This window comes from Corythoichthys intestinalis, chromosome 12, assembly GCF_030265065.1.
Source record: "Corythoichthys intestinalis isolate RoL2023-P3 chromosome 12, ASM3026506v1, whole genome shotgun sequence".
Classification (NCBI taxonomy): domain Eukaryota; kingdom Metazoa; phylum Chordata; class Actinopteri; order Syngnathiformes; family Syngnathidae; genus Corythoichthys; species Corythoichthys intestinalis.
Genome location: NC_080406.1, coordinates 31,513,132 through 31,537,564, shown reverse-complemented (window position 1 = coordinate 31,537,564; position 24,433 = coordinate 31,513,132). Strand labels below are relative to the sequence as shown.

The 24,433-nt window shown below is 39.1% G+C and overlaps 1 protein-coding gene across 1 annotated transcript; it reads left to right on the top strand.

The window, feature by feature from the left end:
* Nucleotides 1-3,333: 3,333 nt before the first annotated feature.
* LOC130926768 (interleukin-1 receptor type 1-like) lies at nt 3,334-23,597 on the top strand. Its single transcript, XM_057851952.1, has 10 exons — nt 3,334-3,550; nt 3,619-3,787; nt 7,465-7,636; nt 8,984-9,049; nt 9,254-9,374; nt 9,449-9,576; nt 9,662-9,823; nt 15,825-15,989; nt 20,852-21,046; nt 21,160-23,597. Exons 1-10 carry the CDS (start codon nt 3,375-3,377, stop codon nt 21,321-21,323), a joined length of 1,518 nt encoding a protein of 505 aa, XP_057707935.1. The 5' UTR covers nt 3,334-3,374; the 3' UTR covers nt 21,324-23,597.
* The last annotated feature ends 836 nt before the right edge of the window (nt 23,598-24,433 follow it).

Genomic DNA, 24,433 nt, shown 5'->3' with positions numbered 1-24,433 from the left:
AGGAGGGCATTTAAAAAAAAAAAAAAATTTAAACAGCAAAACCCTGGAGGCGAGAGCAGAATCAAAGACGCCATGATTTTAACGAGATATTATCGCGTACTTACCTTGTTTCGATCCAAAAACTCCATGTAGCATGTTTTATCGAGTTTCAAGAAACAGATGTTAATGGCCACAGCTGGATTTTTGGGGGATTTTATGTGTGAAACATGGTCATATAACAAGGGTCGCGATGCAGAAATCGCAGACATCAAGGAGTGGTCGAGATGTTCTTTTTCATATATTTACTGTTTTAAACATTTTTTAAAAAATTTCTTTGTTTGGATCGATTATTTATCATCTAACATATTGGGGAAAATGCGACAGTAAAAAAAAAATACAATTAATCGATAGTTATGAAGTAGATATCCGTGACTTTTTTACAGACGCCATTTTTTTCATTGCGACGTAATTTGTATAAAAGTTTAAAATATGCAAGTGAATAATTTTTTAAAGTCGTTTTTTATTTTTTAAATGAAATATTAGACATCAATTAATGATTGTAAGCTAAAAATGACAGACATTTTGAATAATAAATATGATAACTTCCCTTGTTTTTATGGCTGGGTTGAAACAAAAGCGGTTGCGCGACGTCCGTAAACGGGGGTTTTCAGGGTAAGATGGACAAATTAAAAATGATTCAGAGGCTCAGTCTTGTCCGTGTTTTCCGCCATATATACAGTATACGGCGGAAAACACAGACAAGGCTGAAAAAGCAGTTTCTGACCTTGCACCTCTCTTTAAAATAAATTGCTGTATTTTAAGCCAAAAGAACTGTTGTGTTTGATAGAACAATATGTCTATATGCTGCCATAGCAGTTTCATGCCGCATTAAGCCCCTGAACTATTTAAAATTTGTCCGTTTTACCCTGGAGACCCCCGTTTACAGACACCGCGCAACCGCTTTTGTTTCAACCCAGCCATAAAAAGAAGGTAATTCATCATATTTATTATTCAAAATGTCTTTTATTTTTATTTTAGAATCATTAATTGATGTCTAATATTTGGTTTGAAAAAAAAAAAAAACGGCATTATAAGATTATTCACTCGCATATTTTAAACTTTTAAACAAATTACCTCACAATGAAAAAAAAGTGTCTGTAAATAGATCACGGATCTACTTCATTACTATCGCTTAATTGTATTTTTTTTTTTTTTTTTGCTGTCGTGTTTTCACCGATATTTTAGATTATTTTAATTTAAAATAATTGATCCAAACAAAGAAAAATTGAGGGGGAAAAAAAGTGCAAATATGTGAAATCTCGACCACCCCTTGATGTCTGCGATTTCTGCATTGCGACCCATGTTATATTACCGTGTTTCACCCATAAAATCCCCAAAAAGTCCGGCTGTGTTCATTCACAATTAGACATGCTACACGGAATTTTTGGATCAAAACACGGTAAGTACACAATAATATATCATTAAAATCATAGTGTCTTTAATTATGCTCTCTCGTGCTGTCAATTCGAGTCAAGGTTTAGGGGTTTGAATTTTTTTTTTTTTTAAATGTCCCCCTGCTCAAAACTTTTCTTCCCCCACAAAACAGAGATTTTAAGCTTTTCAATGATGTATCACACATGCATATAGGACAATTTTGAAATTTGGCCAAATTGGGGTCTAAGAGCAGAACTTCAAGTCACCTGAATGTTTTCCCCCGTGTATATCTTGAAATTATTTGTGTTCAATCCTCGGTTCAAGCTCAGTTGTCGTGGAAGCTTTCGAAAGCTGAGGTTTAAAGAAATTCTAAATATCCATCAAACCTCATCAGCTATAGTTTGGGCTAAGCAAAGCAAAGGACTGTCTCTAAGGTGCTAGTCACATGACCTTTTCGAAAAATAATTTGGACCCATTATTTAAAGGAATCTTGTTCATTTCGTTCACTTTTGTTATTTGTTTTATTGCTTTACAACTTTATATAGACAACATTTTAATGGCTTTATTTTAAAGGGGAAGTTCAGAATTTATTACATTAGGCTTAATGTTCAAGTTCGAGGAGGTTTAATTAGTCGTTGGGAGTTGATTTGAATAAAGTTCATGCAGTTTGTCAGCTATTTGTTAGTTTCCGGGCTCCGGAGTGGCTGAGCTAGCACGAGTCAATGGTGATTGAAATCAACTCCATCGACTAATTAAACCCCTGCTAACTCAAAGATTAAGCATTATGTGAAAAATTCAATTACCGTGTTAGCTCGAATATAAAACGGTGTTTTTTGTATTGAAATAAGATTGAAAAAGAGGGGGTCGTTTTATATTCGCGGTCTAGACATTATACCCATTCACAACGCTAGATGACGCCAGATATCATTGAAGCGATGTTCTGTCATGGCAGATCTCAGCTACTAGTTTAACCAGTTTGCATTATTTTATTGCAATGTTTTTCCTTATTCATATTTGTTTCAATACTACAGTTACAGTTAGACTTCACTTTGATGGTTAATGCAGTTATTGCAATTTTGTTGTTTTATCACAATAGATTGGTTTATTTACATTTCAAAAACCAGAAGCCATTCATTTACGAATGTGATTGCACTTTAGTTAACATATTTAAATGTTCAGATATTAAGATTTGAATGAGGCAAAATAACATGCTTTTTCTCTCAAATATATTGGTATAATCATTTGTTTCAGATGTACTGTAATTATTTTCTGTATAAAAATTAATTTGGTGTTCAAAAAGTCTTTTTTCAAACTTGAGTCTTGAAAAAGTCTTATAATCAGGGCCGTCTTATATTCGGGCCAATACGATATATGCGATGACATTTTTCTGTTGTCATTCTTATGTTAAGGCAGCAAAGGCAGAAAAAAATGGTAAAAAGTAACTCAAAAGTTACTTTTAAAGTAACTTAGATACTTCGATAATAATTGAGGTCTAACCAATAATCAGTAATTAAATTACTTTTCCAACTATCATCAATCATTCCACATTCATCTGTTAAACAGAGGATTGGAATCAGGTAAAAAACTTTTTTTTTTTTTAAATGTATCTATTTTTAAGTATGACGTAACACATTGGCTGCCATTGACAGCGATAGACACCCAATCCATTTTCACTTGGAGGAATGGCAACGATCTTTCAAACGTTGACCATTTTTTACATTTTCATAACTTGTTCACCATTTTTTCTAAATTGGGGTTTGTTGATTGTTTTTTCCCTCTAAAAGTCTTTGACATATGGTTCATACTTCTTGGTAAAAAACAAACGAACAAACAAAAAAGTTGTACAACATTAAAATGAATCATCTGCATTTTTTTCCTAGTCTTAAATTTGGGTCTGTGCCTCTTTTATAGGCCATGAGGGGCAACCAGACCTTTACCAAGTCAGCGAGGGTCACCTCCTGATGCTCAAGTGTCCCAAAGTGAGCGGTCACGTTCACGGCAACATCACTTGGGCGCGGGAAGGAGACGCCGCCGGGACAACGGCATCTCTGCCCTCGGGCGTGGAAGTCAGGGACGGGATTTTATATTTCCTGCCTGTGCTGACATCCCATAATGGCACCTACAGCTGTGAGAGCACGTACGTAAAAACACCTCCATCTCTCGAAATGTGACGAAGGCCTAATGGAGTGTTTTTGTGCTCTCAAGAAGGGAAAACAGAACAGTCAGAGTGGACTTTCGGGTGTCTGTGTTCACTGGACTTTGTCCTCCAGCGGCTGAGGAAAAGAGGTTCCCTCTGGGGGTCATAAAAAGCCTTCCCTGCAAGCTGGAACATGTCCTGCAACTAGACAACACCAGTAACACACGATGGTTGAAGGTGACAAAAACAGGCAATTTTGTCATTTTCGCAAGAGACATTAATTGCATGCATATGATTTACCTTTGTGGGACAAACAAAATCATGTGGCGGGCTGGATCTAGCCTTGAGTTTGACACCTGTATTGTAAATCATTCTTAGAAAGCAAATCAAGTACAAACCTACTGTCAAGGGCATAGGTTTGGGCTCTACATTGGTCGGGATGATATAACAGCATAACCTGCATGTACATTTTTTGTTGGAGACAGGACCAGGGATGAAAGTGGGCCAGAACGGTCAGGAACACAGTTCCTGTATAAGATTCAGGGCCGGAATGCTGTTCCGGTACACGGTGCTTTGATTCCGAAAATATGACAGCAACTGTCAAAGCGCTATGTAAAAAACAAACAAAAAAAAGCTACACATGCATTTCAGCACCAAGAAGAAAACAATCTACCAACATCAGATTTACATGAACAAGTGTTAACAACAAGCATAATAAAGTGCTTGTGTAGCGTAATCCGTTTCCACCAATATTTATCATTGACTTCATTCCACGGACGGCATGGAGGTTTCCCGAGCTGCTGCAGTTATCTGAGTCTGACGATGATGACCAGCAAAGCAAAACCCCTGGAATCATTTATCCGTTCAATTGGCTGACATAGTGACATGTGATCAGCAGAGATGGTTAGCTCTGATTGGTTCAAATGTACATGTTTTCTGGAAAAGCAAAAAACAAAAACAAAAACCTTGTTGAATTAATGCAACAAAAAAAGGTCAATGCAACATAAAATGGATCAAATCTTTAAGAGCAACAAAACAGTTAAGGAGGCTTATTTATCATATTTAGTTTTATTTACTCTGATGGGGAGGTTCAGAACATCTTAGCTGTCAATGTGCACTTTGGACTTATATTTGTTCATTTATGTTAGGCTACTTATCCATTTACATATGATTTAAAAAAGTCAATGTATGTGCGATCTTCAAATTATATTCTAGTTCACTCTGCAAAATATAAGTCATTTGTACTTATTTTTCTGAATGTATGTTATCTATATCTTTATTATAGATTTTTTTTAAAAAAAAGTAAATGTTTACATTAACTTCAATTTTAATACATATCCTATGTTCTTAAGTAGTTAAAATTGAGATTTGGCATTTAGTATGTGAGGAAATGAGGGGGGGGGGGGGGGGGGGATTAGGAGATGGAGATGGGTTATTGCTGTTTTTGTTAACTTTTATTTTGCAAATCATTGAAAAAATACAATTTTGAATGAAAATCAGTTTTTGTATGTGTTATAGAAGTAACTGTGCTAAAACAGTTTTCTTTGCATTTCAGTAGTTTAAGAGGTCTGATAGTCTGATAAGTAACTTATCACTCTTACATTCAGGTAACTGAGTTACTAACTCAATTACTTTTTGGGAGAAGTAATTTGTAATGGCAATTAATTACTTTTTTAAAATAAGATTAACTACACTGGTCATAAAGATGCAGTCTGCAGAATGAAAAGTGACGAAAGTGGAGATTTTTTTTCTGCCAATTTGTTGCCGAACACAATTTGCCTGCAACTATTGCTGATCACTTCTCAGAATTAGCAAAAGAAATGTTCCCTGACTCAAAAATTGCATCGGTAAGTCAATTTTATCAACTGACCTTTTTAATTTATAATTGATAACACTAACGAACTACCTTCAAGTCAAATTGAATTGCGAGCTGAAGTGCCATGAAGTGCAGCCATCAAAAGACATGATAGAAATTGCCAAAAGTGCGACATACAATTATAACAAAAGTCACTGTTAAATTTTAGTAATCATGATGTATAGCTGAAGATATTGTTCTTTGATTGCACCAGGTTATATGTGACAATATAACCAATAAGTTCATATTATTTTAAAAATTGAGTTTTATTTTTGTTTTATATTGCATGCCATACAAATCGTTGTAAGATTAGTGATCAATTTGTAAGAGCATACGTTACTATTTGTAAGATTGCCAACGGCCTCTGCTTGACAGGTATGCTGGTGTTTCAACTTAGGTGAAAATTCAATTTCATAAAGTCACAAAAGAAAACCAATTTAACAAAACATCTAGGGCCCAACATAAATGAGGTCAATATAACAAAAGGCTTCAGCCAAACTAACCTCCAGACTCATCTCTGGGGCTGCTTGAATAAGGACGACAACAAATTAACCAAACATTGTTAACTTAATTAAACAACAACAAATGGAAAAATTACACAAATTACAAAATTACACATTAACTTCAAACAATAATCAAGTAACCTACTGTGCATTCAAACAAACAGTGAAAAATTTATCCCAAACCGTGATAATTAAATATACTTAAATTTCCCCCCTCCAGAATGGTAGGTGCCAGATCATAAACAGCTGTGGTCGTTACCTCAAATTAGAAAATCAAAATCCAGTAAATATTCAGACAAATATTAACTAAAATGTGCACCCATTAGAAAATACATGTCCAAAAAAATACCACAGAAATTCTTAACAAAACCTTAAAACACTAAATTGTCGTAGTAGTGGTAGCCACCACGTTTGTTTTCCAAAACTACTAAAGAAACATTTTGAAAACGTCAGAATAAATGTCTAAATTTTATTAGCAAACTTAAATTGCAATATTTGCATGCAACTTAAATTATACTGAGGCTCAGTAAATACAAACTTGTCAATCATCTCTTAACTATCCAGGAATGCAAAAAAATTAAACATTTGTCTTAAGACCACTGAACATTGTCTGTCTAAATAAATTATTATAACTGAGAAAACTTCTTATTTAGGGATTAACAAAAATAAATGAAAATGGAGACTTCGTTCAGATAAACAGCACTGTTTTTGTCCACAAGTACAGCTAAACACAACAAAAAATTAAAACATAACCTTGACTATGATGTCTTCATAGGATGCAGATAAAGTATGTTTAAATAAATAATGTAGAAAATGAATGCATTTTAAATACTATAAATACAAGTCATCAGCCAATCAAACGTGCGTTTGAGGGGGAAAATGGACCAGCACATTCAGCAAATGAAAAGGGGTAAATGTTAGCCTGAACACAATGACATAATAACCATATACTTCAAAATGATATTGACGGGACACGTGGTGCGGGCCGGTTAATTGGGGGCCTGCATTGTTGGTGTGGCCGTCAAATCAGAACGAGTGGAATCACGGACAAAGAGTTTTTTTTGTTGAAAATTCTTGTGAATCAATGCTTAAATCCCTGAATTCTCTATCGATATGGACGCAAAACAGTCTCAATTCTTGGTTAAAAGCAAAATATGTGGTACAGCTTTCGTACTTTTTCAACCTAAATCCAGCGTTGGATCGCTGCATGTGTCACTGCGACCGACTGCGAATAACTGAAGCGGATTGTGGGATGGGCCCCTACTTGAAGGCGTAGCGCAGTGAAGGTCGAATCTGACCCGACAATATTATTATGAAGTCTGTGATAATAACATGACATAATAATTCACTTCATAATGATCGGGCCAATTCTATCCTTCCAACATATGGAAAGACTATCTGAATTACTTATATAACTGAAGTCATTATATAATTCAAATAAGGTTGCTGAAAAGTTGGTGGGAACACTTTGAGTATCCTCAAAAGTCGGTCGTGTTATGTCCCTACTGTCCCTATGCAAACCAACGCCCTTGGCTACTGTGCATGTGCATGTGCAGGACTGCCATCCGGTGGAGCGAGTCGGAGAGCCCGCCAGAGTAATCAACAACAACGACATGATGCTACGCAAGATCACATTGGAGGATGGTGGCACGTACACTTGCCTGGTGGACGTCAGCATCGACGGCAAGAACTATACGTCGGCGCGCAGCATCAAGCTGGATATCGATGGTGGGTGCACAAATAAAAAAAAAATTTCAAATTACTAAATGAATTTTGACGGTTATTCTCAAATTAGTTGCAATTCATTATTCATATCATATAGTGTTTTTTTATTTTAATGTGATTGAAACATATGCCACAGTATGAAGCCCTAATTTAAAAACATAACCCTAGTCATATACCTCACAATCAGTTGCTCGGGGCAGATCCATAGGGGGCCTATTTTCAAAAAGTTAAAATTGAAATATTTTCTAAACCAAAGCCGCTAGCGACCTAAAACTAAAACAGGGACCTCTCTAATGCATACAGTGTATCACAAAAGTGAGTACACCCCTCGCATGCATCATCGTAATTTTACTCAACAAAAGCAAAATTTGCACTTTTTTAGGTTGATTTCCACTTTTGTGTAGAGATTCAAAATCCATCATGGCGGCCGTCACAAAACAAAGAGCTTTTTAAGTTGAAAATTCTTGTAAATAACTGCTTAAATCGCAGAATTTCTATAAATATGAACGTAAAACAGTCTAGATTCTCGGTTAAAAGCAAAAAACGGGCAGTTATCGTTCATTTTACCTAGATATTTCAGGCAAAAGTTACCGTATTCTGTAATCAAACATGGCGGACATCACGAAAAAAAGAGCTTTTTAAGTTGAAAATGCTTAAATCACGGAATTTCTATCGATATGAACGTAAAACAGTCTAGGTTCTCGGTTAAAAGCAAAAAACGGGCAGTTATCATTCATTTTACGTAAATATTTCAAGCCAATTACAATAATTTTATCCACTGATTTTTTCACAACGTTTCAAAGTGCATGCATGCTGCTATTAAATATAATTATTACCTTGAATCCTCGACCAAATCACTTTTGAGACACTTCTGTCTGCTTGTATGCAGTAAAACCTCTGTCCTATTTCCACCTAAATCTGACGTTAGAGCGCAGCGAGTGTTTGAGTTTATCACAGTGAAAGCCAACTCAACGTTCTGCTTGGGCCGGCCCCCTACGGGAAGGCGTGGAACAATGTCTTTGGGAGCTGTCTTGTCAATTGATGGTGGAGTCTATGCCCTAGTTTAAACCCCTAATCGTGAAAACTAAACCCTTGTTTGAAACCCTACATTGGAACTCAATCCCAATTTTTAAACCCTATTTTAGACCTCTAGTCCTAGTTTTAAAACCTAATTTTAAATCCTAACCCATGCTAAAAACACACTAAAACTCAAACCCTAAATTAAGAGTATAACTAATTCAAAACCCATGTTTGAAAAAATTACAACAACAATCATGATTTCTTGATAAATTTGTCATATGCGATACTGTTAGAAACATTTTGCATATCAACCATATCTTTTGGGTTTAGACTTCACATTTCCAAGTGAGCCCAAGGTGATACAGCAACAGGAAAAGGTGCTTGCCGTGAACCTGGGTGAGTTGAAAGACGCACACACTCACTAACTAGCTAACAGAATCAGGGATTATGACTAGCCAATTTACATTTAACTTCTTCACTGTCACTGATCTTAATTATGAGGGCTGGCAGCGATTAGCCTCTCCCTGTCAAAATGGATTGGACGCCTATTGTCGTCAATGGCAGCCAATGCTTAAGTATTTAATAAGACTATGGTGTCAGGTGCACGTGTGGAACTGAAGTGCTTGGCCTTAGTGAAGCCTGATAAAGAGTTGCTCGTGTTCTGGATGGTGAACGGGACTTTCGCCGACGTTGACCCGGAGCTCCAGGAATCCTTTCTCTCGTGAGTTGATCTCCCTTCACCTTAAACGTGCCACTGGTATGTACAAAACACCTGTGCCCGCCCTTCCCTCCCAGCATTCAAAAGCAAAATCAAACCTTCGGGGAGTCCACCTTGACCATCTCCAGAGTCCTTCCTCGTTTCCTCAACGTTTCCATTCGCTGTCGGATCCAAAACTCTCAAGGGGCGGAAGACTGCTTCATGCAGCTCATAAAAGGTAACACGTTTAAATTAAAACATTCACAGAAAAAAACTGGGAAAAATTGCCTGCTTAGATACATACCGCCAAATATGTCTCTCTCCAGCCAATCAAACCTGGTTTCACAGCGGCGTGGCAGTGGGCGTGGCTTCCCTGCTTTTATTTCTTCTTCTGGTTTTGCTGTTGAGCTACTTCAAGGTGGATGTGGTGTTGGCGTACAGGAAGATTAGCGGATATTTTGTCATTCAGCAAGGTAACACGCAATGGCTGCCATTGACCGCCATAGATGTCCAATCCATGATTGAATGAGACATAAAGTAACTTCATGGGATAACGGAATACAATGATCCCTCATTTTGCACGATTAATGGGGACCAGAACCCGCCTCAATAAGTGAAAAACCACAAAGTAGTGTTCAATGTATTTCTTCAAATTTAGCATTCGAAAGAGATACATATAAGACATGTTTTTTCACTTTTTTCCCTAAAGTATAAGTAAAAACAAAACTTTTATGTATACATACAGTGCCTTGCAAAAGTATTCGGCCCCCTTGAATCTTGCAACCTTTCGCCACATTTCAGGCTTCAAACATAAAGATATGAAATTTAATTTTTTTGTCAAGAATCAATAACAAGTGGGACACAATCGTGAAGTGAAACAACATTTATTGGATAATTTAAACTTTTTTAACAAATAAAAAACTGAAAAGTGGGGCGTGCAATATTATTCGGCCCCTTTACTTTCAGTGCAGCAAACTCACTCCAGAAGTTCAGTGAGGATCTCTGAATGATCCAATGTTGTCCTAAATGACCGATGATGATAAATAGAATCCACCTGTATGTGATCAAGTCTCCGTATAAATGCACCTGCTCTGTGATAGTCTCAGGGTTCTGTTTAAAGTGCAGAGAGCATTATGAAAACCAAGGAACACACCAGGCAGGTCCGAGATACTGTTGTGGAGAAGTTTAAAGCCGGATTTGGATACAAAAAGATTTCCCAAGCTTTAAACATCTCAAGGAGCACTGTGCAAGCCATCATATTGAAATGGAAGGAGCATCAGACCACTGCAAATCTACCAAGACCCGGCCGTCCTTCCAAACTTTCTTTTCAAACAAGGAGAAAACTGATCAGAGATGCAGCCAAGAGGCCCATGATCACTCTGGATGAACTGCAGAGATCTACAGCTGAGGTGGGAGAGTCTGTCCATAGGACAACAATCAATCGTACATTGCACAAATCTGGCCTTTATGGAAGAGTGGCAAGAAGAAAGCCATTTCTCAAAGGTATCCATAAAAAGTCTCGTTTAAAGTTTGCCACAAGCCACCTGGGAGACACACCAAACATATGGAAGAAGGTGCTCTGGTCAGATGAAACCAAAATTGAACTTTTTGGCCACAATGCAAAACGATATGTTTGGCATAAAAGCAACACAGCTCATCACCCTGAACATACCACCCCCACTGTCAAACATGGTGGTGGCAGCATCATGGTTTGGGCCTGCTTTTCTTCAGCAGGGACAGGGAAGATGGTTAAAATTGACGGGAAGATGGATACAGCCAAATACAGGAACATTCTGGAAGAAAACCTGTTGGTATCTGCACAAGACCTGAGACTGGGACGGAGATTATCTTCCAACAGGACAATGATCCAAAACATAAAGCCAAATCTACAATGGAATGGTTCAAAAATAAACGTATCCAGGTGTTAGAATGGCCAAGTCAAAGTCCAGACCTGAATCCAATCGAGAATCTGTGGAAAGAGCTGAAGACTGCTGTTCACAAACACGCTCCATCCAACCTCACTGAGCTCGAGCTGTTTTGCAAGGAAGAATGGGCAAGAATGTCAGTCTCTCGATGTGCAAAACTGATAGAAACATACCCCAAGCGACTTGGAGCTGTAATTGGAGCAAAAGGTGGCGCTACAAAGTATTAACGCAAGGGGGCCGAATAATATTGCACGCCCCACTTTTCAGTTTTTTATTTGTTAAAAAAGTTTAAATTATCCAATAAATTTTGTTCCACTTCATGACTGTGTCCCACTTGTTGTTGATTCTTGACAAAAAAATTAAAATTTTATATCTTTATGTTTGAAGCCTGAAATGTGGCGAAAGGTTGCAAGGTTCAAGGGGGCCGAATACTTTTGCAAGGCACTGTATATATTTAATAAATGTTTTTTTAGCACTTCAAATGTAATAATTAGAAGTTTTAATCATCTTATTGTCCCACCGAATTATTTCTAAACAAGAATCATGTAAAAAAATGCTTGTCTTTATTAACTCATTCACTCCCAGCTATTTTCACCGGAGCAAGGCCCTTCGCTCCCGGCTGTTTTACTGGATTTTGACTGATTTTACAAGGCCCACAGAAAATTCTGTTCTATTGCTATTTAAACATGGAACTCACCAAAAAAAGATTAGACTCTCTTCTTTCATCAGAAAAAAAGTTAGTTCATATCTTTTTCCATTCTTTAGAAATCAGCATTACAAAATAGCTTAGTTTGAGCAACTTTCCATTTCCGTTGAAAAAACAGAAATTGAGCTTTTTGTGAAAGCATACGTTTCAAACATAACTTTGACTTATACACAGCTATTTTGTGCTTTATTTACATCCCAAACATCTGAATAATGTTTTCATTTTACAAAATAAGATAAACAACAAGACAAATAGAGCTTTTGATAGCAAAGTAATAATTTATTTACACATAACTAACTGAAAGATGACGCTGTTCTGGCCGCGACAGCCGGTTAAACTTTTCCCTCATCGCCGTCTGTCTCATAAAGATGAATATTTTTGAGTCTCTGCGGAATCTGCTCGCGAGCAGCACGGACTCAAAAGGCATCTAGTGGTCCCGGTCGTTCTGCTCGGTCGTCCTTCCCCACCCCTACTAGTTGTTCTTTTTTTTTTTTTTTTTTTTAACCTGTCCTGTTCAGCTGTTTGACATGGAGAATGGACGTCTAAGTGCCCGGATAGTTGGAACAGTTTTAATGTTTCACATTGAGAGTCTGACATACTCCCTTTATGATCATTCAACATACCTCATTTATTATGACAATACAGCAAACAGGAAGGGGTTATGGGGAAACAGAAGAAAAGAAACACAAGAGAAGAAAGAGAAGAAACACAAACAACAACAAGAAATCCATTGAGCGCCTAACTACACTAGTAATATCTACTAACTACTAATAGTCCTACTGGTTGTTCTGCTCGGTCGTCCGCCGCCTGGCATCCATTCGGTCGTCTTCCGCCTGCCCCTGGCCGTGTGGCTTCATCCCCCCTCTCTGCGGCTTGGCCATTCGTTGCCCTTAAATGGGGTTGCAGGTCTTACCAAATGCGCTACTGCCCTCCAGTGGCCAGTTTTATTGATTTAAAATGGATCTTTAGCTTTGTGCTTTTTGAGCTAAATTGAATCACAACCCAGAGATGTCTTTTTTGAAAAAACAAAAACAAAAAAAAAACATAAAAGACGTATAAATACAATATAAATATACATATAAATACGACACAATGAGTTGCCACAGCAACTGTTTAACAAGCTAAACGATGATTAACGCATGTGGTACTTTGAAGTTTTGGCTTCCAAGCTTCTCTGGCAAGATCAAACGTCTGGAAATCATCGTTAACTTTAATAACTCCAGTGAACTGCCTGACCAAGAAAAGCAGCGGTAGGGAGAGTGACACTTGTGATCGGATCAGGACAGCTCATCTGTATTTATTCATTTATTAATTGAAAAAAAATCCGCGATGGATTTAGGGTGCGAAGTTTGAAGCGCGAAGTAGCGAGGGATCACTGTACGTCAATAATACAATATGTGGCAATAGCAAATAGCTCTATTTGGCATATGTAAAATAACACTAAGGACTTAGTCTTAAGGTCTATATTATATACAGTAGATAACCTAAAAAATATTTATTGTTTGATTGCAATTAATCACAGTTAATTCATTAATCTTCATAACTACCAGTTAACATCGATATTTGACATGTATACCACTAGTTCTCCCCGGCAAAGGAGAAGCTAACAGTTTAACACCGTTCTTTTATGTAGTGCGGTGGAAACTGTTCAATTAGTCAAAACTGCCTGGTTTTGATTTTTATCTAAAAGATTAACAGAAGTACAAAAATGTTAAGCACTGTTGGGAATTGGAGTCCAGCGCTGCAGTCTCATTCCTTCGTGATATGATCGGTCCAGAGGAGAGCCCCGCATTTCCGTATGCAGGGTATTAATTAATTAAATAATGTTTATGACTCTGGTCTATAGTGGATCAGTGTGATGTTTGCGCTTGAGTGTGAACTCACGTAGCTTATAAATGGTGTTATTTATAAAAATACAGTGCTTATGTTCAGGTAAACTGTGCATAGATTATTCCATGAGAAATAATCCCTCAATGGTAGTGATATTATACATACAGATTAACTACATACAAAATACACAAAATAAGTAACCTTATCTAATCGTTAGAGTAAGTGTGCAAACATGTCAACTCATTTCTACTTTCTTTATATTGTTACGTTTTGAAGTTGTATTTAATGTTTGCTTGTAGCTCCACCCTGAGTGCTAAGACTGAGGGCTGGGCTGTGTGCTAAATCAAAGTCTGCAACTTGGCTGAAAACCGACGTATTGTTCTGATGTGAAGAAAAAAGAAACAACAAACAAAGAACTGGGGGTAGTCTAGAGCCCTTTTCACATACGCCTAATCACCGTTAAAATTCCGGGATATAAACGAGCAGCCCTTGTATGTGAAAGCAATTTCCCGAGTCGACTGACACGGGGATTATGCGGACATTTCACGACTCGCATCTTAGTATAATGCCAGGGACTTTCCCGGGACGAGGTGTATGTGAAAGCATGCGTTAAATTCCCGGGTCACAGCACGATGGCTGATGACGTAGCTATCATAGCAGGCAGATTGTCACTTCCTCTTTCTTCGCAGACGGAAGACGAAAAGTGGTAAACAAACATCGCAATGATCGACAAAGCAAACTGGAAATAGTTAAACTGGAAACACAACAAAATTAAATTGCTACCGGATCAGGGTTTCACCTGAGGAAGAGAGTCCATCGTCCATCATTGGAAGTGTGTGGTTTATTTTGTGGCCAATGTTAGGGTCCGCAACTGCGGTAACAAGGTTGTACCTCAAAGCAGAAAACAACGGAGGGATTTGTCCATGGTTTATTAAATACAAACAAAAATACACGCGATCGCCGATTAGGGGGAATAACACCATGGGTCCGTGACAGTAGGTCGACGGGTATCAATAATACTAACCTGAGTGGTAGGCAGAGAACCGATAAGACAAATACACTCAAATACCAGCACGATGTAGGGGATTTCAAAACATGGGCGGCAGAGGTGTCGAATGGCGCCCAGCAAGTTAATATCTCGGCACCCTTCTCTTGGATCGCCAAGGTTCAAATACAGTCTTAATGAGCTTGAATTGGCTGCAGTTACTACGTCAGGAACGCTCCCACAACAGGCTCTGCAACAAACCAAGATTTGGCCAACATTGTGACAGCGGATGCCGACTAAAAATGATGTAATGTCCAGGTTATATAATCGTGCCAGCAGTACTCCCTGCACAGAGAGCGCCAGTGGGCAACACGGGACAAGTTTGTGAAAGAGTCCAACCCGCGTCATTCCCGGGATATCTCTACAAGAGTGAAAGCAATGACGCGAGTAAATCCCGCTTTACCTTACACGGGAATTTACCGGGATATGTTTGTGCTTAGGTTTCTTTACATTTGCTCTCAGTCAAACAGGACCTTCTCTACTTGTGAAAAAAAAAACGGTTCTTGTCTCTGGCATGCTTTTAAGCCAGTTTTTAGGGGGATAACCTTAACACTTATGAAGGAACAACAGAACAAGTATTTGTACCAAATTGATGTCAAAACCACAAAACTGTATAATAATTAAAATGTTTGACAGCGATTAAAAGGAGACAGAAGAGGGCAGCCAGTTAGTATCTGGGCAGTGTTGATGACCATGTAGCTGGAGAACCACAGCAAGATTCCCTGGCTCAGCATTGGCCCCACCGAGCAGATGTCGACGGACACCATTAGCTCAGATCTCAAGTTATTCTTCTTGAGAATCCTCAGGAAGTAGAGTCTCTGTTGGGCTTTTTCTTCAAGACAGAGTGGCGTTAGCAGTTATGTTATGCTGGCAGATTCTGTTGACTCATAAGCGTGAACAGCTTAAACACTGTCCCAGACAATGTCGGAAAGTGACTGAATAACATCTTTGTGGTTCCGGGTGCCCAGATGCAGACCAGATTCCGTACGACGCCTTGGTGAGCGCAGTCCCCGCCTCAGGGACGAGCTGGAGCACTGCAGCCGACTTCGCCCTTCGGACGCTGCCCAGCCAGCTGGAGGACAGACACGGCTACCGCCTCTTCATCGCGGGCCGAGATGACAGCCCGGGAGAAGGTAGGGGACGGAACGACTCATAGGCTCGAAACACTGGAGGCGACGTCGTTCACGTTCAATTCATTTTCTATGGCAAGAACGCAAAGAGGCGAAAACCGCCCCCTTCTTGCAGCCAACCGATACAGGACATTAGTAGTTCTGTCGCAGTGACCAAGCTCTAAAAAAATTATTATTTTAAATTATTATTTATTATTATTACAAAACGGTTTTGTTTATTGACAAATCACCTGCGAGGACAATAGACAACCCGAATATCATGTCCACACTCCACAAGTTCTTAAAATGGAGGAGCGCATCACTTCAGCGGTGTGCGACTAGCACATTCTTTATGATAATTCTCAGCAATATTACCAGGATATAAACAAAAATGTGAACTTGGTGGCGCTCAGGTGAATATCTCAGGAAAGTTTTCTTTCATTTTGTAATCTCTTGAGCATTTTCCCAAATATGTTTAGTGTTCACTGATTGCGGCGACTTGATTAGATTATGGTTTTAATTAGAGATAGACCGATATATCAGCTGGAGGATATATCGTGCGGCCGATAAATCGGGCCAATATTTGGAAATTTGACTAATATCCAGTGTTGTTTTTGGCAGACATATACATTTTCGTTTTAGTCTTACTCTTAGTCTTTTGGATGAAAATACTTATTAGCCTTAGTCATATTTTAGTTATTTCAAAATGTTTTCGTCTTCGTCTAATTTTAGTCAACAAAAACTCAGACAAACTTTGTCCAGTTTTAGTCGACAATGAGTGACATGACCAAACACTGCTAAATGTGTTCAAAAGAAAATACCACATATTTTGAACTTATGGAGGAAACCATGGTTAACTAGAAACTGCAATTTCTGGAGAAATTACACCTGGTCTTTCCTGTGTGGCTATACAGATTGTAGCCCCGCCCAAGGCTATCAATAGAATGGACAAACATGCCTATCAATTGTATTAAACAAATTAAATCCCATTAGAAATGAATGGGAAATTTGGATGTCCATGGCCGCCAATGGCGGCACCCTTAATAAGCGTCAATGGAATTGGGGAAGTTTGGGGGACATGTCCTATTGATAATCTGGTCATTATCTGTTGATGTTCGGAAAAAAAAAAAAAATCCCATTGAAAATGAATGGGAAAAATTTGGACGTCCATGGACTTCAATGGCATCACCCTCCATAAGCGTCAATGCAATCGTGGACATCTGGGGGACACGTCCTATTGATATCTAGTCATTTTCTGTTGATTTGGGGAACAAAAAAAATTCCCATTGAAAATGAATAGGAAAAAATTTGGACGTCCATGGACGTCAATGGTATCAACATACATAAGCGTCAATGGAATCCAGGTACAATGGCATCAATAGAATGAACAAACATGAAGAAATGCCATTGGAAATGAATGGGAAGTTTGGACGTCCATGGACGTTAATGGCATCACTCTCCATAAGCGGCAATGCAATCGTGGACATTTGGGGGGCACGTCCTATTGATATCTAGTCATTTTCTGTTGATTTGGGGGGGAAAAAATGTTGTATAGGGAGGAAGTTGTAGAATCTCACTACCTGATCTTTCCAAAGGAAAGACCAGGTAATTTTCATCTTGTTCTCATGTTGTCAGACGACAACTGGCATCCATGTCGTTATGGTTTAGACACGTTTTCAGCGCGTTATCGTCATCGTTGACGAAAACAACACTGCTTATATCGGTATCGGACTTTTAAAAAAAAATTTTAATCTGATCGGCCGATATGAAAATGTCCATTTAAAACTAGGGATAGGGACTAGAGATTGCGCCATTTTTCAGAGTATCGGAATCGGATGAAAAGGATCAGGTTTTTAACTCATTCACTCCCAGCCATTTTCACCGGTGCAACCCCCTTCGCTCCCGGCCATTTTACTGTTGGACCGTTGGACTGATTTTGCAAGGCCCACAGAAAATTGTTCTATTGCTATATAAAATGGAACCCACCAAAAGAAAGACTCTTCTTTTAGCAGGAAAAAAAAGTTCATATCTTTTTCCATTCTTTAGAAATCAGCCTTAGAAAATAGCTTAGTTTGAGCAATTTTCCAATTTGTGATGAAAAAACAGAGAAATTGAGCTTTTTGTAAAAGCATACATTTTGAACATAACTTTAACACAGCTATTTTTTTCTTTTGTGACATCCCAAACATCTGAATAGTACTTTCCTTCTACAAAATAACATAAACAACAAGACAAATAGAGCTTTTGATAGCAAAGTAACAATTTATTTACATATAACTAAACTATTTAACTGAGAGATGACACTGTTGTGGCCGCGACAGCCGGGGTAAACTTTTCCCTCATCGCCGCCTGTCTCATCAAGATGTTTTTTTTTTTTTAGTCTTTCTTTTGTGGTGACCACTGCCTCGTGGCGGAGTTCGCCAGGGGAATGGCGTACCGCAAGCAACACGTCACTTCCGCTCATTAATATTCATGCCATTAGCTACTGTTGCTAAGTAAGGACAAGCCACCGTTTGTCCCTAATGGGAAATGAATGGAAATCATGTACGAAGGAGATGTTTACAGAGTTAAACTTACCAATTCTCTCCGAAAATGATGTGCCTGGTGCTAAATTCACTGGCAAAGATGTGGAAGAACATAAAAATGTTCAGTTAAAGAGATGGCTTTAGTGTCGACGGCTGAAAAAGACGAAAAAAAAACGAGCCGACCTAAGCATAGCTTTAGCTTTTTTATCGACGCGACTGACAATGACATTCTCCTGTTTCAACAAGCTATCCTTTACCATCAGCCCTGTCTTTCTTATATATCCTCTGGTTGTCCTACGTCTCTTACCGTTCTTGGGGGTAATTTAGTTAGCTTTTTGTAGCGATCGCAAATGCTACTCAGTGACAGCCAACGAACACTTTTAATTTTTTCATTGATAACACATCTTAATCCGATAATTTATTTACACTTCCCCTTTACTAAAGTTGTTTTTTTATATATATATAACAGAAACGGTAACAGTGGCAGTCAGATACCATTGTAATTCTTTTCAGGTCATTCAGTGTCAGACAGAAGCAGTACGGCACAACGTTACGCTAGAAAAATAAGGTATAGATATAAAAATGGCTTACCTCTTTGTCCTCTGAAAGACCATGCCAACCCAACATAATGTTTACTGCATATGAAACGTGAATGGATTCACCGAGCTGGTGTTAAAGTCCGCGCAAGTTGATTCGGTCTTCACATATTTTCCTCTGGAGTTTTTGGTTTCCGGAAACGTATGAAGAAGACATCTTCATGTGTCGTAATGTTTAGAGTCGTTTCTACAAGTTCCAAAAAAGCAATGCGTGATCGGCATGTTCGTTTTTGAAAGATTACCGGAGAAAAGTAGCACTTTTTACGTTGGGTCTATGCGAGGGCGGTCTATAATGTCCCACTTCGGCTTTACTTCCGCTTTACGATGCGACGTCACGGTCTAAAAATAGCCTGCGTACGGTACGCCATTCTGTGGGTAATGTTGTGTTCCTTGGGGAGAACTGGTTTGGCCGTGCGCATTTCCAGCGTGTCGCGGGACACTGGAAGGTAGCGGGGGACGCGAGCGGCCGAGCACGGAGGCGCGGGCTCTGCTCGGCGAGCAGCACGGACTCAATGGCATCGTCCGCTGCACTGGTGGTCCCGGTCGTTCTGTTCGGTCGTCCAACGCCTGGCATCCCGGGCGTCCTCCCGGTTGTTCTGCTCGGTTGTCCGCCGCTTGGTCTCCTGGTCGTCCATTCGGTCGTCTTCCGCCGGTGCCCCGGCCGTGCGGCCCGGCCATTTGTTCCGTTGAATCGGGTTGCGGGTCTTACCAAATGCGCTACTGCCCTCCAGTGGCCAGTTTTATTGCTTAAAATGGATTTTCAGCATTGTGCTTTGGAGTAGAGTTGCATCAGAACCTAGAGATGTCTCTTGTGAAAAAAAAACAACGTAAAAGACGTCTTTGGGACACTGAAACAATTAAAAATAGGACGTATTTATACATTTTTGGGAGAAAATGAGTTAATTAAAAAATATATATGTTAAATTTATGTGTTTCTGCTTCATGCTCTTCAGCCTCACTCTCCTTCCTGCTGTTTTTCTTGGTCAGCAGTGCACTACGGGTTTTGCTTGTTAAAGTTTACGATGATTGACAGGTGTTGAAGCTTTGATCTTGCCAGAGAAGCTTAGCAGCGCTACCTTCAAAGACGCCAAATGTGTCAATCATCGTTTAGCTTGTTAACACTGTTGTGCTGTGGAAACTCATTGTGTGTGTGTGTGTGTGTCCGTTTGTTCTCAGCAGTGAGTAGATTTGACTGGACATTAAATAAAGACGAGCATTTTTCTACGTTATTCTTGTTAAAAAATAATTTACATTATACTGGCGGCACGGTGGAACATTAACATGTAAAAAAATAAATAAATAAATAAATATATATATATATATATATATATATATATTTTGGAACACTTTTTTCCGGAGAGCTATTTATTTAACCTTTTATTCAAATTTGCAAGATATGTTTCGGAGTCTAGGATATTTGGCACTTCTGGAGCTATTATTTTTTATTTGTGTAATTTAAATAAACATCATATAAAAATGTATCGGTCCTGAAAAACTCATATTGGTCTATCCCTAGCCCTTTAATCATAAAATACATTAGAAATGTCAAAATTCCCTTTCAAATTCATAGACAATCAGAGACAAGCGATGACGCACAGGCAGAGCATGGAGCGTGTCGTTTGCTACTGCAGTCGGATCGCACCCCGTGTGTTGGGTTTGAGCTTAGTGGCGATGACTTTCGCCATCGCTCACCGCCTCCCGTGTGTAGAGCCCATCACTCGCTATGAAAACAAAAACTGTATTTATAATGTGCTGGACGTGGCAGCCACGCAAGACGCCATGGCGGCAGCCGTGCGCAAATGCCACCGGCTAATTATTGTAGTGGCGTCGGCAGAGGAGGATGAAGCCAGGGCGCGGCAGCCTTTCAACTTGGAGGAGCGGCATCTGAGTTATGAACAAAAGTTGGGGCTGTATGACGCTTTAACGCGGAACACACCCACTGTCATTCTCGTGGAAATAGGTGAGTACACTCATCACTGCCATTGACAGCGATAGATGTCCAGTTCATTTGAGACTGTCAGTGCTGTCAGTGACAGCCACTGATTTAAGTAGCTATTATGTTTCTCGTCCCAGATGGTCCTGTGGATTATGGGCACCTCCCGCAGTCTCTAGGTTTCATCAAGAGGAGGCAGGGTGCGCTCATATGGAGGAAAAACAACAGCAACAGAGTTTTCTGGAAGAAGCTGAGGTTCCTCATGCCCGCCCAAAGACGCTCCAGAGCACATTTTGGGAACTGACGTACTAAGGGAACCATTCCCAAAGCGGTCGCTCATGTTTCTTTGCATTGTTTACAAGCTTTTCCGTCGTTTGCAATGCCAAATTATGTCGGCTGGCCAGACAAAAAAAAAATGCTTGAAGTGCCACAGTTCACATTTTGGCCACAAGAGGGATGCAAAGTTTACAATGTCACTTAGGTTTGTGTTTTACCTCTTATTTAATTCTGTAACGATGGCAGAGCAACAAAAGAGACAAAAAGTTTTGTCCGAGGAGGAAAAAAAAGGAAGACTTCCAGGATATACAGAATAAACATGGGCCTGGCTTTCACTTGCTCGTGTGACCCCTTTGCCTGGCACGGCCAGAATGTTCTCCCGGTATTTTTAAAACACCGGGCGAACAGTCTGGGACCCAGCTCCTCATTGGCCTCTCGAGCTCGAATGAAAGTAACCGTGCAATCAGATTTGTTTATTTGCGTGACGTGTTCTTAACGAGCAACGTCACTCTTGTGCGTCGGAAGTTGTCTCCACAACAACACAGATGGCGAACGGGAGAGCCGAGAATATGTTCCAATCTGTGGTAAATTCAGTTCTAAATTACCAAAAATACATAGAGTCGCGAACACTAACAGTCTTTCTCGCGCTAGCCATGTTGAATGAACTTCTCCGTTCTCCTCGCATGTTTATTTCCTCGCGCTAGAGTTTCTTGTCGCTTTACCAACGTCACGTCCGCCCGTCCCTGATTGGTCCACTCCGCTGTCTGTTTGCTGTGGCTTGCTCCGCCTTGGAAATATGATCCGCGGAACAGTTTGCGAGACTGTCTGGAGTTCCAGGCAAGTGAACCCCCCACCGCCTCAACCGAACTCGTTAGGACTGACGAATTCGGACGGGGTTGGGGGGTTAGCCACACGGTTGCCAACCTTGTTATGCTGTTGTTGAGTCGCAGCTGGATTCATTACCTTATCACTTTTCATCCTTCACACAGCCGCTGGAAACAGAAATGTTGTTTAATCCATCTGCAGGCGATGATTTTAGAACACTTTGCAGGGGTGTGCTGGTCCTCATGGGAAACACAGTCTTCCTTAAGGTAAAACAGCACCGCTTTTGCCCACTGGCGTTGCTAAAATCGACCAAAACTGACAAACTACCGAGTGTTTTTTAAACCTTAGTTCTTGATTAAAACTGTTTTAAAAAACAAGCTTTAAAACCTAAAACTGTTTAAAACCTGACTTTGAAATCCCAACCCAACAGTTTAAAATCCTGTTTTAAAATCTCACTCACCCCCCAAATTTTCAAAACCCTATTTCGAAACCAAACTTGTAAAATCCCTTCTTTGAACAACAAACTCTAATAAAATTCGCACTTTTAATCAAGAGTTAATGTTTCACGTAACTCTCCATTTAAACTCTAATTTTTTTTTTTTTTTTAAACCCTACGCTAAAACCCTGTTTCCAAAACCCAACACTGTACTTGTAATAATCCTGTGAAAATGTAACTCTAGTAAAAATCCCACTTTGAAACCTGAACCCTTTTACGTATGAATTATATATACTGTAAATACATAGGCGGAATTTGACTTTTGTGGCAGGGGGGCAACATGTTGATGACCCCGTCACGCAGCGTCAGCAATAAAATTAACTTACAAGATATATGCTCGGATAGTAGCTTAGCCCATGCTTGTACACCTTAGAACAGCTATCCTTGACCAATATCGTCATCCATTGAACATGGTACACCCGGTGGTGTCTCTGTTGTACAAATAACATCTTTAGTGGGGCAAACTGAAACTCCGCTCACCATATTGGCAGTGCTCTCCGGCGTTTCATGGTCCGCATCTTCAATCCTTGGTTCTCGCTCAGTAGTTGTTACCGCTTTTGAAAGCTGTGGTTTGAAAAAATTACGAATATGAATCTTGCATCTTGTCCTCAGGTGGTTTTGGCTAAGCAAATCAAATGACAATCTCTAAGGTGCTACTCACATGATCTGTTCGAAACATAATTTTGACCCATTAAAAAAAGTATAATTTTTTGTTCATTTCATTCATTTTTGTTGTTTTATTGCTTTACAACTTTTGTAGACAACATTTTACCTGGAAAATCTTGATTTTAAAAATATAGCTAGGAAAGTCAATTACATGCACTTACTTTTTCAGCCACATCAGTTACTTTTTCAGCCACTGGGGGGGTATGCCCCCCTTAAATTCCACGTATGTGTAAATATTAGGGCTGGCAAACAATTAAAATTTTTAATCGAGTTAATCACAGCTCAGCTTAAAAATTAATCGTAATTAATCGTAATTCAAACCATCTCTAAAATATGTCATATTTTCCTGCAAATTATTGTTGGAATGGAAAGATAAGACAGATATTAACATTCAAAATACTGTACATAAGTACTGTATTTGTTCATTATAACAATTAAGATAAATGTGAGTACAAGTAATTTAATAAAATAGTAATTTTATGTTAAAACCCCTCTGTATGTTTTCGTTTGAATAAAACTTGTAAAATTTTCAATGAAAAAATAAACTAATAGCTCGCCATTGTGGAAGGTAGTGATTGAAATACACCACAAGATGTCAAGGGTGAGTTCTGAATTAATTAAAGATCTAGCCAAGTTTTTCTAGAGCGTTTTGCCCCTCAACTGACGCCGTAGTTTCCGGGTTCATTGTACCTTACATTCATTTGAGTGTTGACTTCACAACGTACGAGACCTCTGATAGTTTGTATATTGTGACTAAATATTGGCATCTAGTGTATTTGTTGAGCTAAACGAAATGTTTGAATTTGAGTTTGACCAAAGTCTGAGTATTATTTTGCATAGCTATTTTGATTGGGAATGCCAGTTCTCTTTGCATTAACCGCTTTTCTTTATGTGAACATTATTTTTTTGAGGGATAGGAATAGTATTTTTGTTGTGCTTTCAGTAAATAAATAAACGGAACTTAACTGTTCCGCCCAAATGCATGATGGGAAGTTGGGCAACCATGACTGTCAGTGGTGGCTGCAATTGGTATATCTTCGCTGCGTTGTGTTCATTACAGGGTGTTAAGAAAAAGATTATCTCCTGTCATTCCCCCACATCGCTCGCTATAATAGTTATAATTGTTGTGGAAGAGATGCAAAAGTTTATAT

Excerpts from the sequence above, each read along its gene's own strand:
- LOC130926768 (XM_057851952.1), top strand. The coding sequence starts at position 3,375 with ATGCTCAAGTGTCCCAAAGTGAGCGGTCACGTTCACGGCAACATCACT. Across the intron at positions 3,551-3,618 it reads ACCTACAGCTGTGAGAGCAC|AAGGGAAAACAGAACAGTCA; the intron begins GTACGTAAAAAC and ends TGTGCTCTCAAG. Across the intron at positions 3,788-7,464 it reads GTAACACACGATGGTTGAAG|GACTGCCATCCGGTGGAGCG; the intron begins GTGACAAAAACA and ends GTGCATGTGCAG.